Genomic DNA, 17,233 nt, shown 5'->3' on the forward strand with positions numbered 1-17,233 from the left:
TGGGTCCTAATGGTATTTCTTACAATGCAGGGTTTCTAACAACACCTGGCTCAACGTAGGGCCATAGCTGTTGATCCTTAATGAGTTTCATGTTTCTATGTGGGAAAAGTCAAGATTGTGATGACTGTTTTCCCTTTTAGGGATTCCAGGTGTGCTGTGTGGAATTTTTTTTTTTTTAGGAACTATTTCTAAAATTTCCTACTTTCATTCATTTTAGTGGTGCTTATATGGAGATTTACTATTAATGCAATTCTGCCATCTTTCAGTGAAGGCAAGATAATCGTTACTATAGGGGAAGTAGTAGTATTTATACTTCTTCAATCATGGTCTTCTGGCTTTGCTGACTTTAATATTTTAGGCTATTACAAAAAAAAATAATGATTCCTTGAGGGAAATTATTTAAGAAGACAGCAGCAAACCTGTGCACATCTTTAGCTGCAGGAATTCAGAAGGATGCAGGGTCTGCATTGCCATCCACTGCTGTTTTTCCTCTGGCACGTATCTAGGGCATCTGTCTTCACTCATTTCATCAGCTTTCTCAGTAAATTCTGATCCTCACTCAGTAAATTCTGATCCTCTGGTCACAAGGTGGTGCTGCCTCTGGTTACCGGGTTAACTGGGAAATAGGCTGAGAGAAGTTCATTATTTGCCCAAGTCACATGGTAAATAGCAGCGTGAAGGTTGGTATGCTTGTCTATAAAACTTATGTTCTTTTTCTGAATTGAACACTGCATCCCTAAAGTAAAAGCTAGCTGACTTGCTCTTAGTTCTTGAAATTTGGAAATTAACCTTGAGGCTGCACCCTATTTAAGTGTCGTAATCATCTTTTTCTTCCTTCCTTCCTTCCTTCCTTCCTTCCTTCCTTCCTTCCTTCCTTCCTTCCTTCCTTCCTTCCTCCTCCTCCTCCCTCCCTCCTCCCTCCCTTCCTTCCTTCCTCTCTCTCTCTTTTCTTTCTTTTCTCTTTCAACTCATTTTTACTTCTCTTTCCAAGGAAGGTTGTGGTAGAGGATGCCTTTTGATGTATTCAATAGTCTCGAGGGAATACACTACTTTAGATTGCTGCAATGTTTATCATTTAACGTTAGCTTTAACTTCAGTAGAAGGCAGTATTTAAAAGCTTAGACTCGACAGTAAAATCTTGACTCATGTTCTGACAACACGTACTGACTCTGTGTCATTAATTTAACCTTTCTGTGCCACTCTCTGTTCAGTCAGATATAAAATAAATTTAACAGTCATTATTCAAAGGCTTTTTGTGAAGATGGAATGAAATAATCCACAGAAAATATAGAGACAAGGATATAGAAAGCACTAAATATTTACTGTGACCACCGTCATCATCATCAACACTATCATATGAGGTTACCAGTATCATTGAAATAGTGTTGCTATGTTAATATTAGATATAACTAGAAGAGAGGCAAAAACTTGAAGAAGAAAATAGAAATAGAACTACCAGACAACCCAGCAATTTCAGTTCTGGGCATTTATCTGAAGAAAACAAACAAACACTAATTTGGAAGATATATATATTCACCCCTGTGTTCATTACAGCATTTTTTTTAAATAGCCAAAATATGGAAGTGTCCATCGTTAGATGAATTGATAAAGTGTGTGTGTGTGTGTGTGTGTGTGTACATATATATAATTATATACATATTATTCAGCAATAAAGAGAGTGAAATCTTGCCATTTGCAACACGATGGATTAGAGAGTATTATGCTGAAAGAAATAAGTCAGACAGAAAAAGATGAACACCATATAATTTAATTTATATGTGGAATCTAAAAAGAACAAAACAAATGAACAAACAAAACTATAGAGAAACAGACCCTAGACACAGAGAACAAACTGATGGTTGCCAGAAGAGGGGGGGTTGGGGGGAATGGGTGAAAAACATGAAGAGGGAATAAGAGGTACAAACTTCTAGTTATAAAATAAGTAAGTCACAGGGATATAATGTACGGCATGGGGAATATAGTCAATAATATCATAATAACTTTGTACAGAGACAGATGGGTACTAGACATACTGTAGTGACCATTTTGTATGGTAATATAAATGTAGAATCACTATGTTGAAACTAATATAATGCCATATGTCAACTATAATAAAAAAAGAAAATAGAAGTTTCTAAATTATTTTGGATATTTTTCTTTGAAAGTGTTTTGTATAATTCACTTTATTTTTCTTTGAAAGTGTTTTGTATAATTCACTAATTGAATATAAAAATAGCTTAGATAAAATAATCAGATGAACAATTTCAGAGGAGTTAACATTCAGAGAGCAGTGGTCCAGTTTTCCTTATTACTGTCCTAAATTTGTATGAAAAGTGAGTCTATAGAGAAATTTGTAGCAACAGGCTAAACTATTTCCAGCAGTTCCTTTATGTCTTTGAAATAAAATTAAAGTAAATGACAAGCTCAACAGACCAGGAGACCTGTTCAGCAGATCATGTGGACTCTCATTTTGAAAGTCATGTCCCTTTCTGCAAGAGTTGAACTAAACCGTTCAGCTATTATTAAATGTCTCATTGTCTGTCTGTTTACCTACATTTTTAATACCAAGTACCCAGACTGCAGTCATGTTGGCAGATTTCCACTTGCTGCCCAGGAGGTATTAATTTCAGTGAACGCTACCCACGGAGCAAACTTTTACCAAATGAAGAGCTGCAGTGAAATATATGTTCTAGACTCTCAGTTTTAAGCTAACTATGCATCAAGTATCTCTGAGCAGAGGGAACAAAGGGCCGGTAAGTATTTCCACCTTCTCTGTGTGTTCTGAGTTCCTTAAAAAAACTGAACTGGAATGAACTTAGGTTCATCAATTGTCACAAATGTACCACTCCGGTGGGGGATACTGATAGTGGGGGGAGCTATGCATGTGTGGGGGGCAGGAGGTATGTGAGAAGTCTTTGTACTTTACTCTCAGTTTTGCTATAAAGCTAAAACTACTCTGAAAAAGTCTTAAAAAAAAAACAAAAACCTGGCTTGGAAATTATGTTGAAATTTTAGTATTTGAGAGGAAACTTGATTTTAAAAGAGTAATTCGCGGATTTATGTAACCCTTTTATTTAAACTGTTTATGTAATAACGTATTACACCTTGAAGGTATGTGACATGTGTTTCCAAGTCACTGTGAAAGAATTTGAAAATAGCCAGCTTGTGAAGAAAAGTACAAAAAAATATATAGCACAAATTATGATCTTAAAGGAAACCTTATGAAAAGAATTAATTTTTGTTACTGAAGATGTTGCCAAATTAACTTTGACGTGTTCCCCACTGACCGACCGACCAGTCATAGCTTTAAATCTTATAAACAAGAGCTCTGTGATTAATTCACTAGATGTTTCAGTTTAAAACGTTTAAATATTTTTAAAAGTTCTATGCTATTGGAGCTGTGGTTTTTCTAATTCCAAGATGAAGCAACAAGACAGTTTTACACCTAATCGTATGTTAATGATTGCTGAGGGACTGTTTTCTACAAATTAATCAGAGAACACTGCAAATTTTCAGAAATTTTTGACTGGCTGCAGTGTTCAATGTCTTGTATAGGTATGGGGTAGGCTGGGGTAAAAGAGGTGGGATACTAAAATGAAGATGAGCTGGTCTCTACCTTCAAGGAGCACCCAAACTAACTAGAGTCCAAGACTAGGTATGGTAAGTTTGAAAATTGCCTTGTTTATGTCTGCAGATATTAAAAATGTAGCATTCAAGTACTTACATATTTAAAGATAATGGTTGCATATGTGATTCTATAACTTCAGGGATATTCTTTGGGTTTTAAAAACCATGAGTTGAAGATAGTTATTAAGGTAGTAAATTAATTCTTCATTATTGGATAGACAATGATAGTTGAGTTCTAGTGATATACCAATATAAGACTGCTCAAATTTGTATAAGAGCATTTGACTTCTTCGTTATCATTATGGAGGTTAAATGAAATCGCTTATTTTTTGAAGCTGATTACATTTATAATAATAGGTATCAGCTGGTGGTTTTATAAATTATGCTTTAATTTTTCAGTAAAATGTGTACCTACATTCGTGGTTATAAAATATTCATTTACTTACTTAGTAAACATTTTTATGATTCTCTGTGCCTTGGCAAATCAACAAAATTTGGGGTTTGGATTTTTATTGTACTGTACTGTGTTTGAAATGAATGAACCTTTTACTTTGCTTCCATAATATAAACTGTTTTGTAAAATCAGGTAGCGAAGAAAGTAATACATTCTTTGTGACATATGCTCGAGTATGTAATTTACAGATTCCATCCTGGTCCTGGTTTGTTTGGTCTCTAACCCTTCTGATCTACAAAATCCTAGCAACATTTAAGTATCTATCCCTTGGTATCTACAGAAACAAAACTTATTTTTATCAAACTTTAAATATCCTAAATTGACTTCTGTGTCTGTGGCTGATTTGCAAATTAAGGGATTAAGTTTCCTTCCACTGGCTAAATTCCTAATCCTTTATTTTCTATTTACATAGTTGCTAAGGTCAAGTTTCTTTCCAAGTTTTGCTTTTCTTGACATGTTTATTTGTCAGAGTCAGGGGAGGGGGATAGAGGAGGTGATGTGTGTTTTATTGCCCAGCAACCTGCAAGTATAAGAATACGGGATGGTCCTTAAGTAGACACTTAGGTCAAAGATATTCACTGGAAAAATTAAAGTAAGTAAAAGCAGTAGCAACATGGAACAGGATTAATGCATATGTTTATACAAATTTGTTCAGACTTATTTAGTCTTTTGTTTAATAAGACATCTCTCTCTATAAGCATCATTTTTGTCCATTTTGTTCTCTGACACCCTGTCATCTGCCCCGGGCACAGTATAGGTGCCAACAATGCTTTGTTGATTAATTGAATCACCACATGAGTAAATGAATGAATGAGTGACACATTTCACTGGCAGTTTCTGGTCTTCTACTTTATTATGTTTACTTTATTGAACTTTTTGGTTGATATTCTATTAAATAGTAAGGTAAGAACAGGTACTTAGATGTTTAGTTTCTAAATGATTCTAATTAATGATTTTTTAAAATGATATCTTAGAATCGTTTTTTTCCTGTAGGAATTTAGCTCATATTTTGAAGTTACTTATCTGTTATGGGCAAGGTAAAAGCATTTTTATATCTCTATAATACAGTTACACCTATATCTTTTCTGCTTATGGTTCTTTTTTTTTTTTAGAAAATCAACTCATGCATTTGAAAAAATACTTATATGATTTTTTTAATCTTCATAGAATTTACATTTAATGAAGTTTTGCTCAGATGTATTTGAAGAGTATGTGAAACAAGGTTTATTTTCCTCTTACAGGTTTGTGTTATATGTCAGGATAATTTAGGGTTATTATTGAATACATTTATATAATTTAGCAGAAAGTAGATTAAATAGTTTTAAAGAAATTTTAAAATGTGTTAATTTTTTAAGCAATGCGTTTTTCATCAAAAGAAGCATTATGAGCAAGGGAATAACATATGCAGGTTAGAATTCTCCATTTTAATAATAAATGCAAAAATTTAATGGTAGTTCTTCTAGAACAATGGGTCTCAAAGTTTTGGTTTCAGGAACCCTTTACATTCTTAAAAATTACTGAAGACTTCAAAGAGCTTTTGTTTATGTGGGTATGTCTGCCTATATTTACTGTATTAGAAATTAAAATAGAATTTTAAAATATTTATTTAAAAATAACAATAGACTCACCACCTGTTAGCGTAAATAACATTTTTTTAAATTTTAAAATATATTTCCAAAGCAAGTTTTTGTGAGTAGAGTGGTACTGCTTTAAATTTTTGCACTTCTCTCTGACAGCCTGAATTCCTACATCTGCTTCTGTTTAATATGTTTCAATATGGCGTGTTATGTATCCTCTAGAAAACCCCACTGTGTACTAGTGAGAAAATGCAAGTAAAAAAGGCAAATAATTTCTTAGCATTGTATAAATATACTTTTCATCTCACAGGCCCCCTAAAAGGGCCTTGGACCACCTTTTGAGAACCGCTGCTCCAGAGCTAGTGGGATGGGAGGGCGAGTAGCTCTGAGGGGAGGAGGGGACTTTGACTTTTCCTTTTACACATTTCTATGTCATTTTTGAATTTTTTATAATGAGCATAATAATCCTTCTGTCATTTTAAAACACACACAAAAATAAAATGAAAGGGTGTGTGTGGCGGGGAAGATAATTACATCCGAAAAGAAGGTAATACAATTTTTATTTAAACATCAAAAAAAATTCTCATTTTAGTTTCTAATTATATAATATTGGAAAAATCGAAACTTAGAATTTAGCTGATATATTTTAAATAGGATCCTAGCCAAACAAGCAAATAATGCCAGACTCAGGTCATTTGTTCCCATTTTGTTTGTTAAAGATATGAACACACACCTCCAGCTTTTCACTCCATGGTATGCCTTTGCTTTTGACTGTCCCACAAATGGCACTGGCACAGTTATGGACACTCAGCCATGTATTTTCTCTGCAAATTAAAGTAAATCCAGGAATGGAAAGAACAGAGTTAATGCTTAAGTTAATGCTTGAAATGTCCTTGGACACTATAGATATCAGATTAAGAATTATTGCTGCTCCCCGCCTAACTTTATATTTGGTCACAAAATACCTGTTCTTATTTCTTCTGTGTCCCCACATCTTGGAGAAATAGGAACAATTCACAAACCTGTCACTTCAGTTATTCTTTTTCTAATAAATAACTTAAAAATGAATTCAGGTAGCACTTTTAAAATCAATGATCAGACCCCTTGTTTTCAAGGAAATAGAAATAACTAAAAGCTTTAAAACTTACAAAGAAATTAGAATAATTGGCTCAGGTCAAAGTGTAATTTTCTTCATGAAAAAGAAAATATTAATATAATAGTTTTCCAGTGAGATATCAAAAAGAGAGACCTTAATAAATAAAATACTAACCTGTCTATTGAAACAATGAAATAGCCTATGAATAAATATTAACTACATTTAGTCATTTCTCTGATATCTTTCAAAATTATTGCTCCATAGAAAGTACTTAATGTTTTTTCCAAATGTACAAGTAATATCTTCTTATTGCATTAAAAATTAGAAAAATATTAAGAAAAATTTTAAAATTACTTATAATCCTGCCACCTTTGGATAGCTACAGTTAGTTTTCTGAAATATATTTCGATTATATGTATAACATCATATTTGATACGTTTTTTATAGCCTGTTTTTTCAGTTGACAGAACATCATGGGTGATGTTTGCATATCAATAAACATAGATCCATATTGTCATTTTTTAAAATCACTGCATGGTGTTTCCTTATAAGTTTTGCTATTCTTATATATATTAGGTATTTTTTACTATAATAAATAATGCCATAGTAAACATATCTGTTGTTACGTATTTGCATACCTACCTGATTATTTCCTTAGGGATCGCTGGGTCAGTGAGTCATGTACTTCTTTTTCCGAAGACTTTTAAATAAAATTGCAAAGTTCCTCTTTAGATAGATCATACCCAACTTATATTCCCTTTCCCTCAACCCTAATCTGTTCTTGAATCTGATGATTTAAAAAAATCATTGCTTGGGTTTTCATTTCTTTGAATGCTTCTGAGGTTGAGGTGAACGTCTTTTCAAATGTTCCGTGTGAGTTGCCCGTTCATGTACTTTGCCTATTTTTCTGTTGGAGTGTTATCTTACTGATTTATAAATGCTTTTTATAGTCTTTGTAAAATACATTTACTGTTTATTGCACTTGGATTTTTTTCTTCTCTGTGCATTGAAGAATTATTATATGATTCTATAATTATAATAAAATATAAGGTTTATAAAAAATTCTAGAGACTAAATGGTATTAAGACTCTGGGCTTTTGATTGTAGACCCATCTCTTTGTCTATTGCCATTGGAAAGGTGAGCAGATATTTTTAGATGAGGCTAATTGTCTTAAGTAATAGAATACCACTTTCAGAAAGATAAAAATATTGAGACTTACTCTGTGTTTTTGTAATTTGTATGATCTCTGACTCCTTTTCTAAAACTGAAACTAGTATTGCAGTAGCACCTTCAGCAGCAAATCGATAAGCGGGGACAATAAAATCCTGTGCGGACATTTTTCTGACTTGCTGCTGCCTTTGGACTCAGAAACTTGTCATTTTTAACATAGCCCACTGTTTTTACTGTGATCTGTGTGATCTCACCCCCATGCCTATCCACATGAGAATTGGGTTACCTAACCCTGGGCTGTATTTCCATTTATTTTCAGAGTATCCATATACTAGAGAGGACTGCTTCCTCTGGCACTGAGCCCTCCATAAGTCGGCAGCTGCTAGAACCGGAGCCAGTCTCCCTCTCCAAGGTCAGTGATGAGATGTGGTGCTTTCTCAGATGGCATGATACCTGCCCTGAGCCAGCTGAACTGTAAATGACTCTTACACTGACTCCTCTAAGGGAGCTGTGACACCCTGGTAAGGCTGCTCTTCCACTTCTTTATGCCTCCAGTATGTAGGGTTTCTCTGCCCTGAGTAAAGAGGAAAGATGAAAGTATATTTTGCTGAGATTTGCAGGGTTACATACAGAAGTCCAGCATTCTCTTTATTTTAAGGAGAAAGGTCAAGAGAAACTATTGTCATTTGCTGTTGGAGAAATGAGAAAATATTTCTATATCAAACTAGTAGGGAAAAAGAAAAACTGGATCTAGTAATAACAACAACGACACCTACCATTACCATTATTGCCCGTGCACTGCATACCAGGCACTGTGCTGATATGTTTCAACACATCGTCCCACTTCATGTAACCCTTATGAACAGCTCCAGGCAGTGTGGGTATTTATTACATTTTTCAAATGTGGAAACTGAGAGTTTGTAACTTGCCCAAAGTAAACAAACAAACAAACAAACAAACAAAAAACTACTAAGCAACAGAGCAGGGATTCAAACTTAGACCTTTTTAAGCTCTACCCAGCTGCAGGTAAAATCGTATCTACTCAGAGGGGCTGTTGTACATTCAGACTTCCGGTCTCCTTCTTACATCTAGCCTTCTGAGTGGTGAGCTCTGAGGAAAATACTGCAGATTATTGATTAAGATCTTTTTTGTCTCATGAAAGCCAGTGTTCTCTCCCCTTCAGCCTTCTGTTCCTTCTAGTAGGGAAACATGTGAATTTACTTATGTCTAAAATGCAAAAATCATAAAGAAAAGTTGAGGAGACACCATCCTACTCATCCCCACCCCTAACCCGACTCCCTGGGATTTTCAGTGGGCTGGCTCCTCCATCAAGAAACTCAGAAAATAGAATGCCTGAGGATTTTGAATTGAAATATAAAAATAGCACTTTGTTTCCAAAAAAATGTTAGCTTCTAAATATGTACAACTGATCCTTCCACCTTGCTGGCCCTTTATTAAACAGAATCTTTAAAGAACACTACTACCCTAGTGCTGTGAAATATATACACTGTACCTCTCTATACTTTGAATATATAAATAAGCTATAAACTTTATTCTACCGGACAGGAGTTCACTGCTAAACTAAGGAGAGGAGGGTTATTAAACCATAAAAAATAACTTGGAGGGAAATAAAAAATGATCTTATTTCTATTTGAATGGCAAATACAGAATGTCTACTTGGTAAATATAACTAGTTACCTCTTTGAAACATCAGTTCTCTCTTATAGGCAGCTAAAGGAGAGAGAGAAAAGGCAGCTTACGTTTATTGAGTACCGACTTTGTACCATGCACTGAATTAGTGCATATATTCTCTCACTTAATTAGCCCCCAACTCAATGAAGTAAGTACTGATATTATCCTCATTTTATTGATAAGGAAAACAGAGACTTGGAGTATAAGTAAGTTGTCCAGAGCTGGGAAGCATGAGAAAATTAGAGCCGAGGGAAACTGAGACCATGAGAGGGGGAGATACTCAGAGAAAGGAAGACCTGGAGAATGATACACAGAAACAGAAAGGAGAGGTGCTGGTATTAAAACCACAAATAGGGAGCAACATGCACACAGGACTAGCTCTGGCCCCTCCTCTCCTGCCAGCTACCTCTCTAGCTTCCTTGGTATCTCACTTTATACTCCAGCTACCTCCCCCTGCACACAGCTCCCTGCAGTGGCCATGCTCCTCCTCTCTTCCACGGCTGGGTGTCTCCTCCTCCTATCAGGCCTTCCTAGAATGCTTCCTGCTCCCCTCCTCTTCCTTCACCTCTTCCTTCACCCTCAGAAACCCCTTTTCGAATGCCGCCCATCACCTCCTTCCCCAATCCACTCTCAGCCCCAGACTGTCTTGTATATATTGTCTCTGTACTTAGCACGTTCATTACTTTATTTCACATTAATTCTTATGTCCAGTTTCCTGGGCTTGGGGTACTTGTGATTTATTGAGGGAGAGCCCGCAGGAGAAAGGGTGAGAGAAGAGATCAGGGCAGGTATGGTACTAAGCCAGAAGGCGTTTCATTTGGAGTCCACTGTCAGCCTGATCCCCGGTGAGCTCTGGAGCATAAATAATATCACAGAGTTGGTCTCACCCTGAGAAGAGGACTTCTTGTTCCCTCAGCCAGCCACTTGTACCCTTGTGTCCTTCAGTCCTTGAGGGCCATGGGGGAGGGAGATGCTGCAGCATAATTTCCCAGGTGTGATGCCTCAACTTGGTGAAAACAGCAATTCTCCCTTAGCCTTAGCAGTTCTCGGTGCTCACAGCAGTTGGAGCACGGGTCCACTGGCCTGATCCAGGACCTGGGGAGGGTACCAATAGCATGCACTTCCCATTACCCCTCCATGCCGTTGTCCCTTGGATCTTGTTGTAGAACTAATACTCTTATGGTGTTTTTGTGTTAATAGGTACCACATCTTTTGGGGCCCCATGAAATCAGAGGGTCTTGTCCAATCCAGATACCATAGTATCCCACCATCTCACAGCCCTTTTGAGAGAAGATGGGCTTCCCGGCACCGGTTGGTGGTGAAAGAATGTTATTTCAAGTACACATTGTCCTGCCTCAGGATTTGTTCAAATTCTTTGGTATTTTCACCTCCTAAAGCATTTTCACTCTTCCCCCACACACCCACCCACACATCCACAAACACAGACTATGCCATTGAGAAAGGAAATGTCTCTATTTATTTCAAATGAACAGACTAGGATGTTATTAGGTTACTTTCTGTTTAGTTATTGTTATTAGATCAAAAGTATTTTTAAAACTTCTATAATAGCAAAAATGTACATCTGACTGGTCAGGTACTGAGGTGATCGAGATCAAATTAGGACTTTTAGCTATTTCTATTCTAAGTGAATCTATGAAAACTGGAGACTTTTAAGCAGAAAATTAATATCACTTGAAATTATGAAAAAATTCTTCAATTTTCAGAAAGTAATTTTAGCTTTCTTAAGATATACCTGGTCTACTAAGCTTAGAGATGGGTTGCACTAAGTTCCGAGATGGGATGTTTCATATTTGTAATGTTATCATCAGCATTTATAATTGACATAGGGAGAATGTTTTCTCTAGCTTTATCTTTTGCCTCGTTGTCAGTTTGACAGCTTATTTAACTGTTAGAACTATACTAGGATTCTTCTCAGTTTCTTTTGCTGGGTTTAGTAATTCTGCATCACAGCAAATGAAATTATTTGTTTAGAGCTGCCCCCTTTATAATTATGAAATACTAAGAAATATATTTTAATTCTTCACCTTTTCAGTTTTATCCCTTTTTATTTCCTCTTCAGTTAAACTCCCAAAGGGAACAAAAATGACCATGACAGAAATAGCTCCACAGGGACAAGCTGTTATTCTATTCTGAGTTTAATTAGAAAAAAATTCAAAACACATTTGTACTTCTTAAATGTTTCATTTTCACAAGTAATTCACAGTATTCATTACACACACACACACACACACACACACACACAGAGGGAGAGTAAATCAATGATGAACACTAGCTTTCAAATAAGATCTAATCAAAGAGAAAAAAGCTGTTCTTTTAGAGATGCTGCACATAGATGGGGCTACCAAAAATAGAAGTGTCATTAAGTACAGCTGATATCTCTCTAAGAACAGAGTGCTAATGAATATATTTACACATGTATAGTTAGCCTTTTAGTTTCTTGATTATACAAAACTTTTAAAAAGAAATCAGTAGAAGGCCATCATTTCTATGGAATAAAAATCCATCATTTTTATCTACTTTTTTAGTGAGAATAGAAAGCCAAAGATACTGGACTTTGTATAAAAATTTACTTTTTTCCCCTATTATTCTAACAGTATTTATAAGTGGTGTTCGCTGGTTGAATTGCAATTCAATATTAAGAAATGAGAATGCTAAAGCACTCCCCTTTGTACTCAGAATGATAATGCCACTTGCACTTGTATTGTCCCCCAAAACATGCTATTCAGCCTGAAATTGTTTCTTCAGAAACATTTTTTTAAAAATCACTCTATTTAATTACCAGCTTTGACCAGATCAATCACAGTTTTTGACAGAATTATCTTCAAGCAGAAAATCACTTTTGAGTTTTTTTCTTAATGTAAAGGGAAATTTACAGATCCTTTTTCTTTAAAAAAAAAAAAACAGTTTTGGTAATGTATTATTTGACAGATCCTTTAAAGCATTCTTAATGTTGCCAAATTAAACTGGTCTGTGTGCTTCTGTAAGGTATATAGTTCACTCACTAGGCACCCCTCGGAGATGACCGGGAAGATGAAGAAATGATACTAGTCTCAGGGTGGGAGTGGGAGTGGGTTGTAGGGCTGTAGGATAGAAGCCTGATGCTGGCTTTAGAGGGCTTTTCAGAAGCCCGGGTTATCTCCTAGCTTTCATGATGTTAGAGTGAAGTAGTGTTCTGCCTCATCTCTCGGAAACAACTTTCTGTGAAAATATTACCCCATTTATACATATTTGGACTTAAACATGGATTTGGCTTGGCCATAGGGCAAGCACCTTCTGGAATGAAAGGAGAAGAAAAGGAAAAGTGGCATGGATGATACATACTCAGCCCTCTTTCTGCCCCCATGGTCAACATCGGTTACTGATTATGGCACCTTTGCCTCTGAGGCTTGTCAGAGGCTCACAGTCCTGCAGCAGGTTCTAAGCAACCACCACCCAAACATTTGGGCCAGTGAGTCCATCTGCTCTGGACTGGAACCCAGTGGCCATCGTTGTTGAAGCCTTTGTTCTGTGATCGAAGGATGATTTCTGATAGAACATATCTTTTTGGAGGCACCCTCCTAAGTCATTTTGGATTGGGGCATTCTGCGGAGGTGCCTGCCATCATAACTGGAGCTACATCCAGCTTTGCAAAGTTGAGGCAGCAGAGTGGGTCACATTAAGAGATCTCGCTCCCCTGTGCTGTGGGTAGGTTTGTAGCAGTTGTAGCCTGGGATGTGACCTCGTTGTTCCTGCCTCTAAATTGGACCACATTCTTGAGATCTAGAATGTGAGTATTTGCTGGGTCAACAGTTATTTTAGAGCCACATTGGCCCTTAGAAACCACCTGGTCTAGAGATTTTAAAACCCAGGATGTTGCTAAGGGCCAGGCAGCTACCCTGGAAGCAGGCCCAAGGGAGTAACTGAAGACAGGTCCTGCCTTCCACACAGGCCCAGTGTTGCCAGATGTTATAGGCCTTCACAAAACTAGGAATTTGAATTTTTTAAGTGTGAGATCTTATGATTTTTAAATATTGACAACTCATTAAAAGATGTAATCACCATAGATGAACAAAACACATCTTGTGGAAGAGGAAACTATGATATAAGTCTGTTTTTTAACAGAGGAGGATGATAGTAAGGATTCTAGCATCCCAGATATCTGGCCTTTGCAATCTGGTACTTTTTCCATGGGCTCTTAAGGATGGCTTCCTCAGGAAGTGTGTGTCTTAGAAAGCATGGGCTTCCTGGTGTGTGTTTGCTGAGCAGGGCGTTTTATGTGCATTCTGTAATGTACGCGGCCTCACCGAGAAGAAACAGATGCCCACAGTGCTGCTCTTCAGCTTAATAGGTTATGAGCCATTTAGACCATTGCAGCCTTTCCATTCCTACACAGAAAGCCAGGTCCACACACTAATTGAACACTTGTCATCAAAACAGTTTTATTTCAAAACTTTAAAGTGCCTCTATGCCTAGAGATTAACTGTCTGGGAAAAAAAAAAAAATGCATTTTAAAGCTTCTGAGTACAGGCAGTCGAAATTCTGTTCTACCCCAACCTCCAACTCCATCTCGTCTGTGACGGACGCACGGACATCCAGGTTGGCCTGGAAGCTCGTTTTAACTTCAGTTATAAGTGCTTAGCTTGATCTGATGCTTAAAATTTGCTGCAGAATGTTGTTCATACTTCTGGTGGATTGAGTGGTGCTTCAAAAGTAACTTCTACTTAATCTGTTTTAAGTGCGTCACCAAGCGCCAACGAACATGTGATTTGTTTTTCTTCTTTTCTCTCAGGAAGCTGACAGCTGGGAAATTATAGAAGGGCTGAAAATAGGCCAAACCAATGTCCAGAGACCAGACAAACATGAAGGCTTTATGCTGAAGAAAAGAAAATGGCCTTTAAAAGGCTGGCACAAGGTAACATTTTCACCATGTTCATCTTTAAATCATCTTTGTAAATAGAGTGGATCTTCTTTGTGTCATTAGGTGGGAAACCAAGAGTATGGCTGTATGTGTAAAAGTAATTTTCTGGGCCTTTTTTTAACCATATGGGCAGCAACCTGTTATACCTATTTATATCTGAGATCTATAATATCTCTATGCAGGGGAAAATATTTTATTTTTATATTTAAATTCCAGTTTTTACATGTTGTCCACTCTGCTTTTTTTTAACTTGAATATGTTCTTATTAAATGTTCTAAATATGAGACGTTTTTAAATGCATGCATGTATTCCATTGGATGGATTTATATTATATATCCCACTATTATTAAACCAATTCCCTATTGCTGTATATGCAGGACATGTCTTCATTTTTTACTGTCATGACAAATATCATTATACATAAATTTCCATTTAATTCCTTGGGATAAATCCCTAGAGTTATTGTTACCAGTACAGACTCAAGACAGAGATTCACAGATCTTGGAAGTTTGTTTACTGCCCTTTACAGCATACAGTTCCTCTCTCCCCTACCCTACTTTTGTTTTCCATCTTCCACTTTTACTTATGGAGAAACTATTTTGCACTACATAGTTGCAATGACCTAAGTGGGAAGAATTCTGTGATGCTAAGGAGGAGGAAGTTGTCCTTCATTTTCAGTCTCAGCCCTTTGACTGACCACCAGCTACTTCTCTTAAACCACTGGAAGAATAGATTCATCTACTTTCCACGTCTGCTAATGGATTTCATCTCAGGGCAGATGGACTTGTAGGCCCAAGTGGTTGGGTGGTTGCTGCCCATTGGCCCAAAGCAGGGATGTCATGGATTTTAACATCCTTGAGTAAACATATTTTTTTATGTAATTTAAGGGAAAAACTTAAAAATGAATGGATCAGAATGTTCCCCACTCTCCTGTCTCTGATGGTAAAATAAAAACACGTCAAAGAGGCTTCTGAAAACTATTCCTTCTCACCTGTGAGGAACCTTGACATTCTCCCCACAACTCCTGATATTACCTCAGTGCCAGGCATCTCTCTCCACCGTTGTTCTTCCTTGGATTTTGGCCAACCGGCTGTACTCCTTCCTAGAATCTTTTACTTTTCATTCTGACCTTACCACTTTGCAATTTCTCTAATCAATGGCCTTGCTAATCTCTTTACCTGTGAACATCCTAAAAGTTGTCCCTGCTAAAATCCTTTGATAGCTAAAAATGGAAAAATAGGAGAAAAAAGTCAAAGAAACAAATTTGATTTGAATAGCTAACTTTAATTTAGCACTCTTAATCCATGTTTCAGCAAAACTGTGGTTCAACGGCAACTCTTTCTGGACCATGTTTTTGAACATTTTGCCACATAAATTGGAGGGTCTTCTTTGCATTGCCTTTTACCCTGGTCTCTAATGCCATCAGATATTTATTCAAGCATTAGCTTATTTGAATGCCCAAGTTATGGACAATTGAGTAATCAATTGTTTTTCAGCTGTACAGAGTCTATCTTTTGGTGCTTACTTGTTGCCCCCAGAACCTGTAACACAAAGGGGTTACAGTTGCCTTCTGTGTGTTCTGTGCAGGGTGTTCCCAGTCCTGACCGCCTGCTGCCTCAGCAGCTAAGAGTTCCTCAATCACATAAAAACTTGCCTGCAGAGTAATTTTCCAATAACAGAAAGACTCCCTGCCTCTGTAGATACTGGAGGAGGGCACTGGAACCATTGTTTGATTAGACCCTGGGAGCTGTTTGTTCTTTTGTCAATTGCCCACAGAAAGGAAATCAACAGCAGAGAGTTCCTGAGTACTTGTGGAGCAAAAATGGCTAGATTCATTTGTACTGGACCTGGGGTGTCTTGGAGGAGACAAAAATTGTCCAAAATATGTCTCTCTCTCTCTCTCCCCCTTATTTTAATACTTATTGTAGTTCAGCAATAATTTTTAAATCTCTTTTAATAATAGTGAAATCCAAGTATTTTGCTAAGTTAAGATGGAAACATATTGCTAAAGCGACTTCTTAAAATTTCCAGATTATTCCTTATTCATGGATCCAATCTACTGACTTCTGTAACAGACATGAGCATTTTCAGGTATTATCTCTGGTATCCAGAGAAATACAAGAGTTTACCTGGAGGGTGAAAAATTCCCAAGCTCCTCACAAAACCGCTGTGACCTAACTCAAGTTATTCTCATTTCTCATTTTCAAAAATATCCCAATATGGTTCATTCAGAAAGTCTTAGCTGCAGGCTCTGAAATTTATTCCCTGTCCCAACTCTCACATCCATTTAGAAAAACCATGGTGAAAAGATTTCTTCTCCATTAAATTTTGTGTAAAAGAACCCTAGTAAGTTAACAGTACAGAGCTCAAGCTCCAATTTCCTTACCACTTAATGTGTCTGACTGTGGCCAGGTGAACTGAATCTAGATACATTAAAATGATCAAATGTATTGATTACTAAATGCCAAGCAACATTAACCCACACTTGTGAATGTTTTATATAATTCAAAATACAGACAGTTAACTGGGGGTTGTTTGGTTCTTGCAGCGTTTTTTTGTCCTGGATAATGGAATGTTAAAGTATTCAAAGGCACCACTTGATGTAAGTAGCACATGAGATAAGTTTCAAAGATTGATTTAGAATTCTGATTGTAGTGGGTAAACACAGTTGTGCAAGCCTTGTACTGTAGTTACCAGT

General features: G+C 36.7%; 1 protein-coding gene across 8 annotated transcripts in view; it reads left to right on the forward strand.

Moving 5' to 3' along the window:
* The window catches only part of OSBPL6 (oxysterol binding protein like 6), a 181,122-nt gene that overhangs the window by 114,727 nt on the left and 49,162 nt on the right, over nucleotides 1-17,233 (forward strand). For 5 of the 8 annotated variants that reach the window (XM_039855937.1, XM_039855936.1, XM_039855938.1 and 2 more), the window contains exons 5-7: nucleotides 8,245-8,337; nucleotides 14,407-14,529; nucleotides 17,084-17,137. In XM_039855937.1, the coding sequence (XP_039711871.1) occupies nucleotides 8,245-8,337; nucleotides 14,407-14,529; nucleotides 17,084-17,137 (270 nt within the window). Of the gene's footprint in view, nucleotides 1-2,601; nucleotides 2,754-8,244; nucleotides 8,338-14,406; nucleotides 14,530-17,083; nucleotides 17,138-17,233 lie in introns of those variants that run through there. The other 3 variants (XM_039855941.1, XM_039855940.1, XM_039855943.1) reach the window with 3 other exon arrangements.

Source organism: Pteropus medius, unplaced genomic scaffold (assembly GCF_902729225.1).
Source record: "Pteropus medius unplaced genomic scaffold, Ma_sr-lr_union100, whole genome shotgun sequence".
NCBI lineage: Eukaryota > Metazoa > Chordata > Mammalia > Chiroptera > Pteropodidae > Pteropus > Pteropus medius.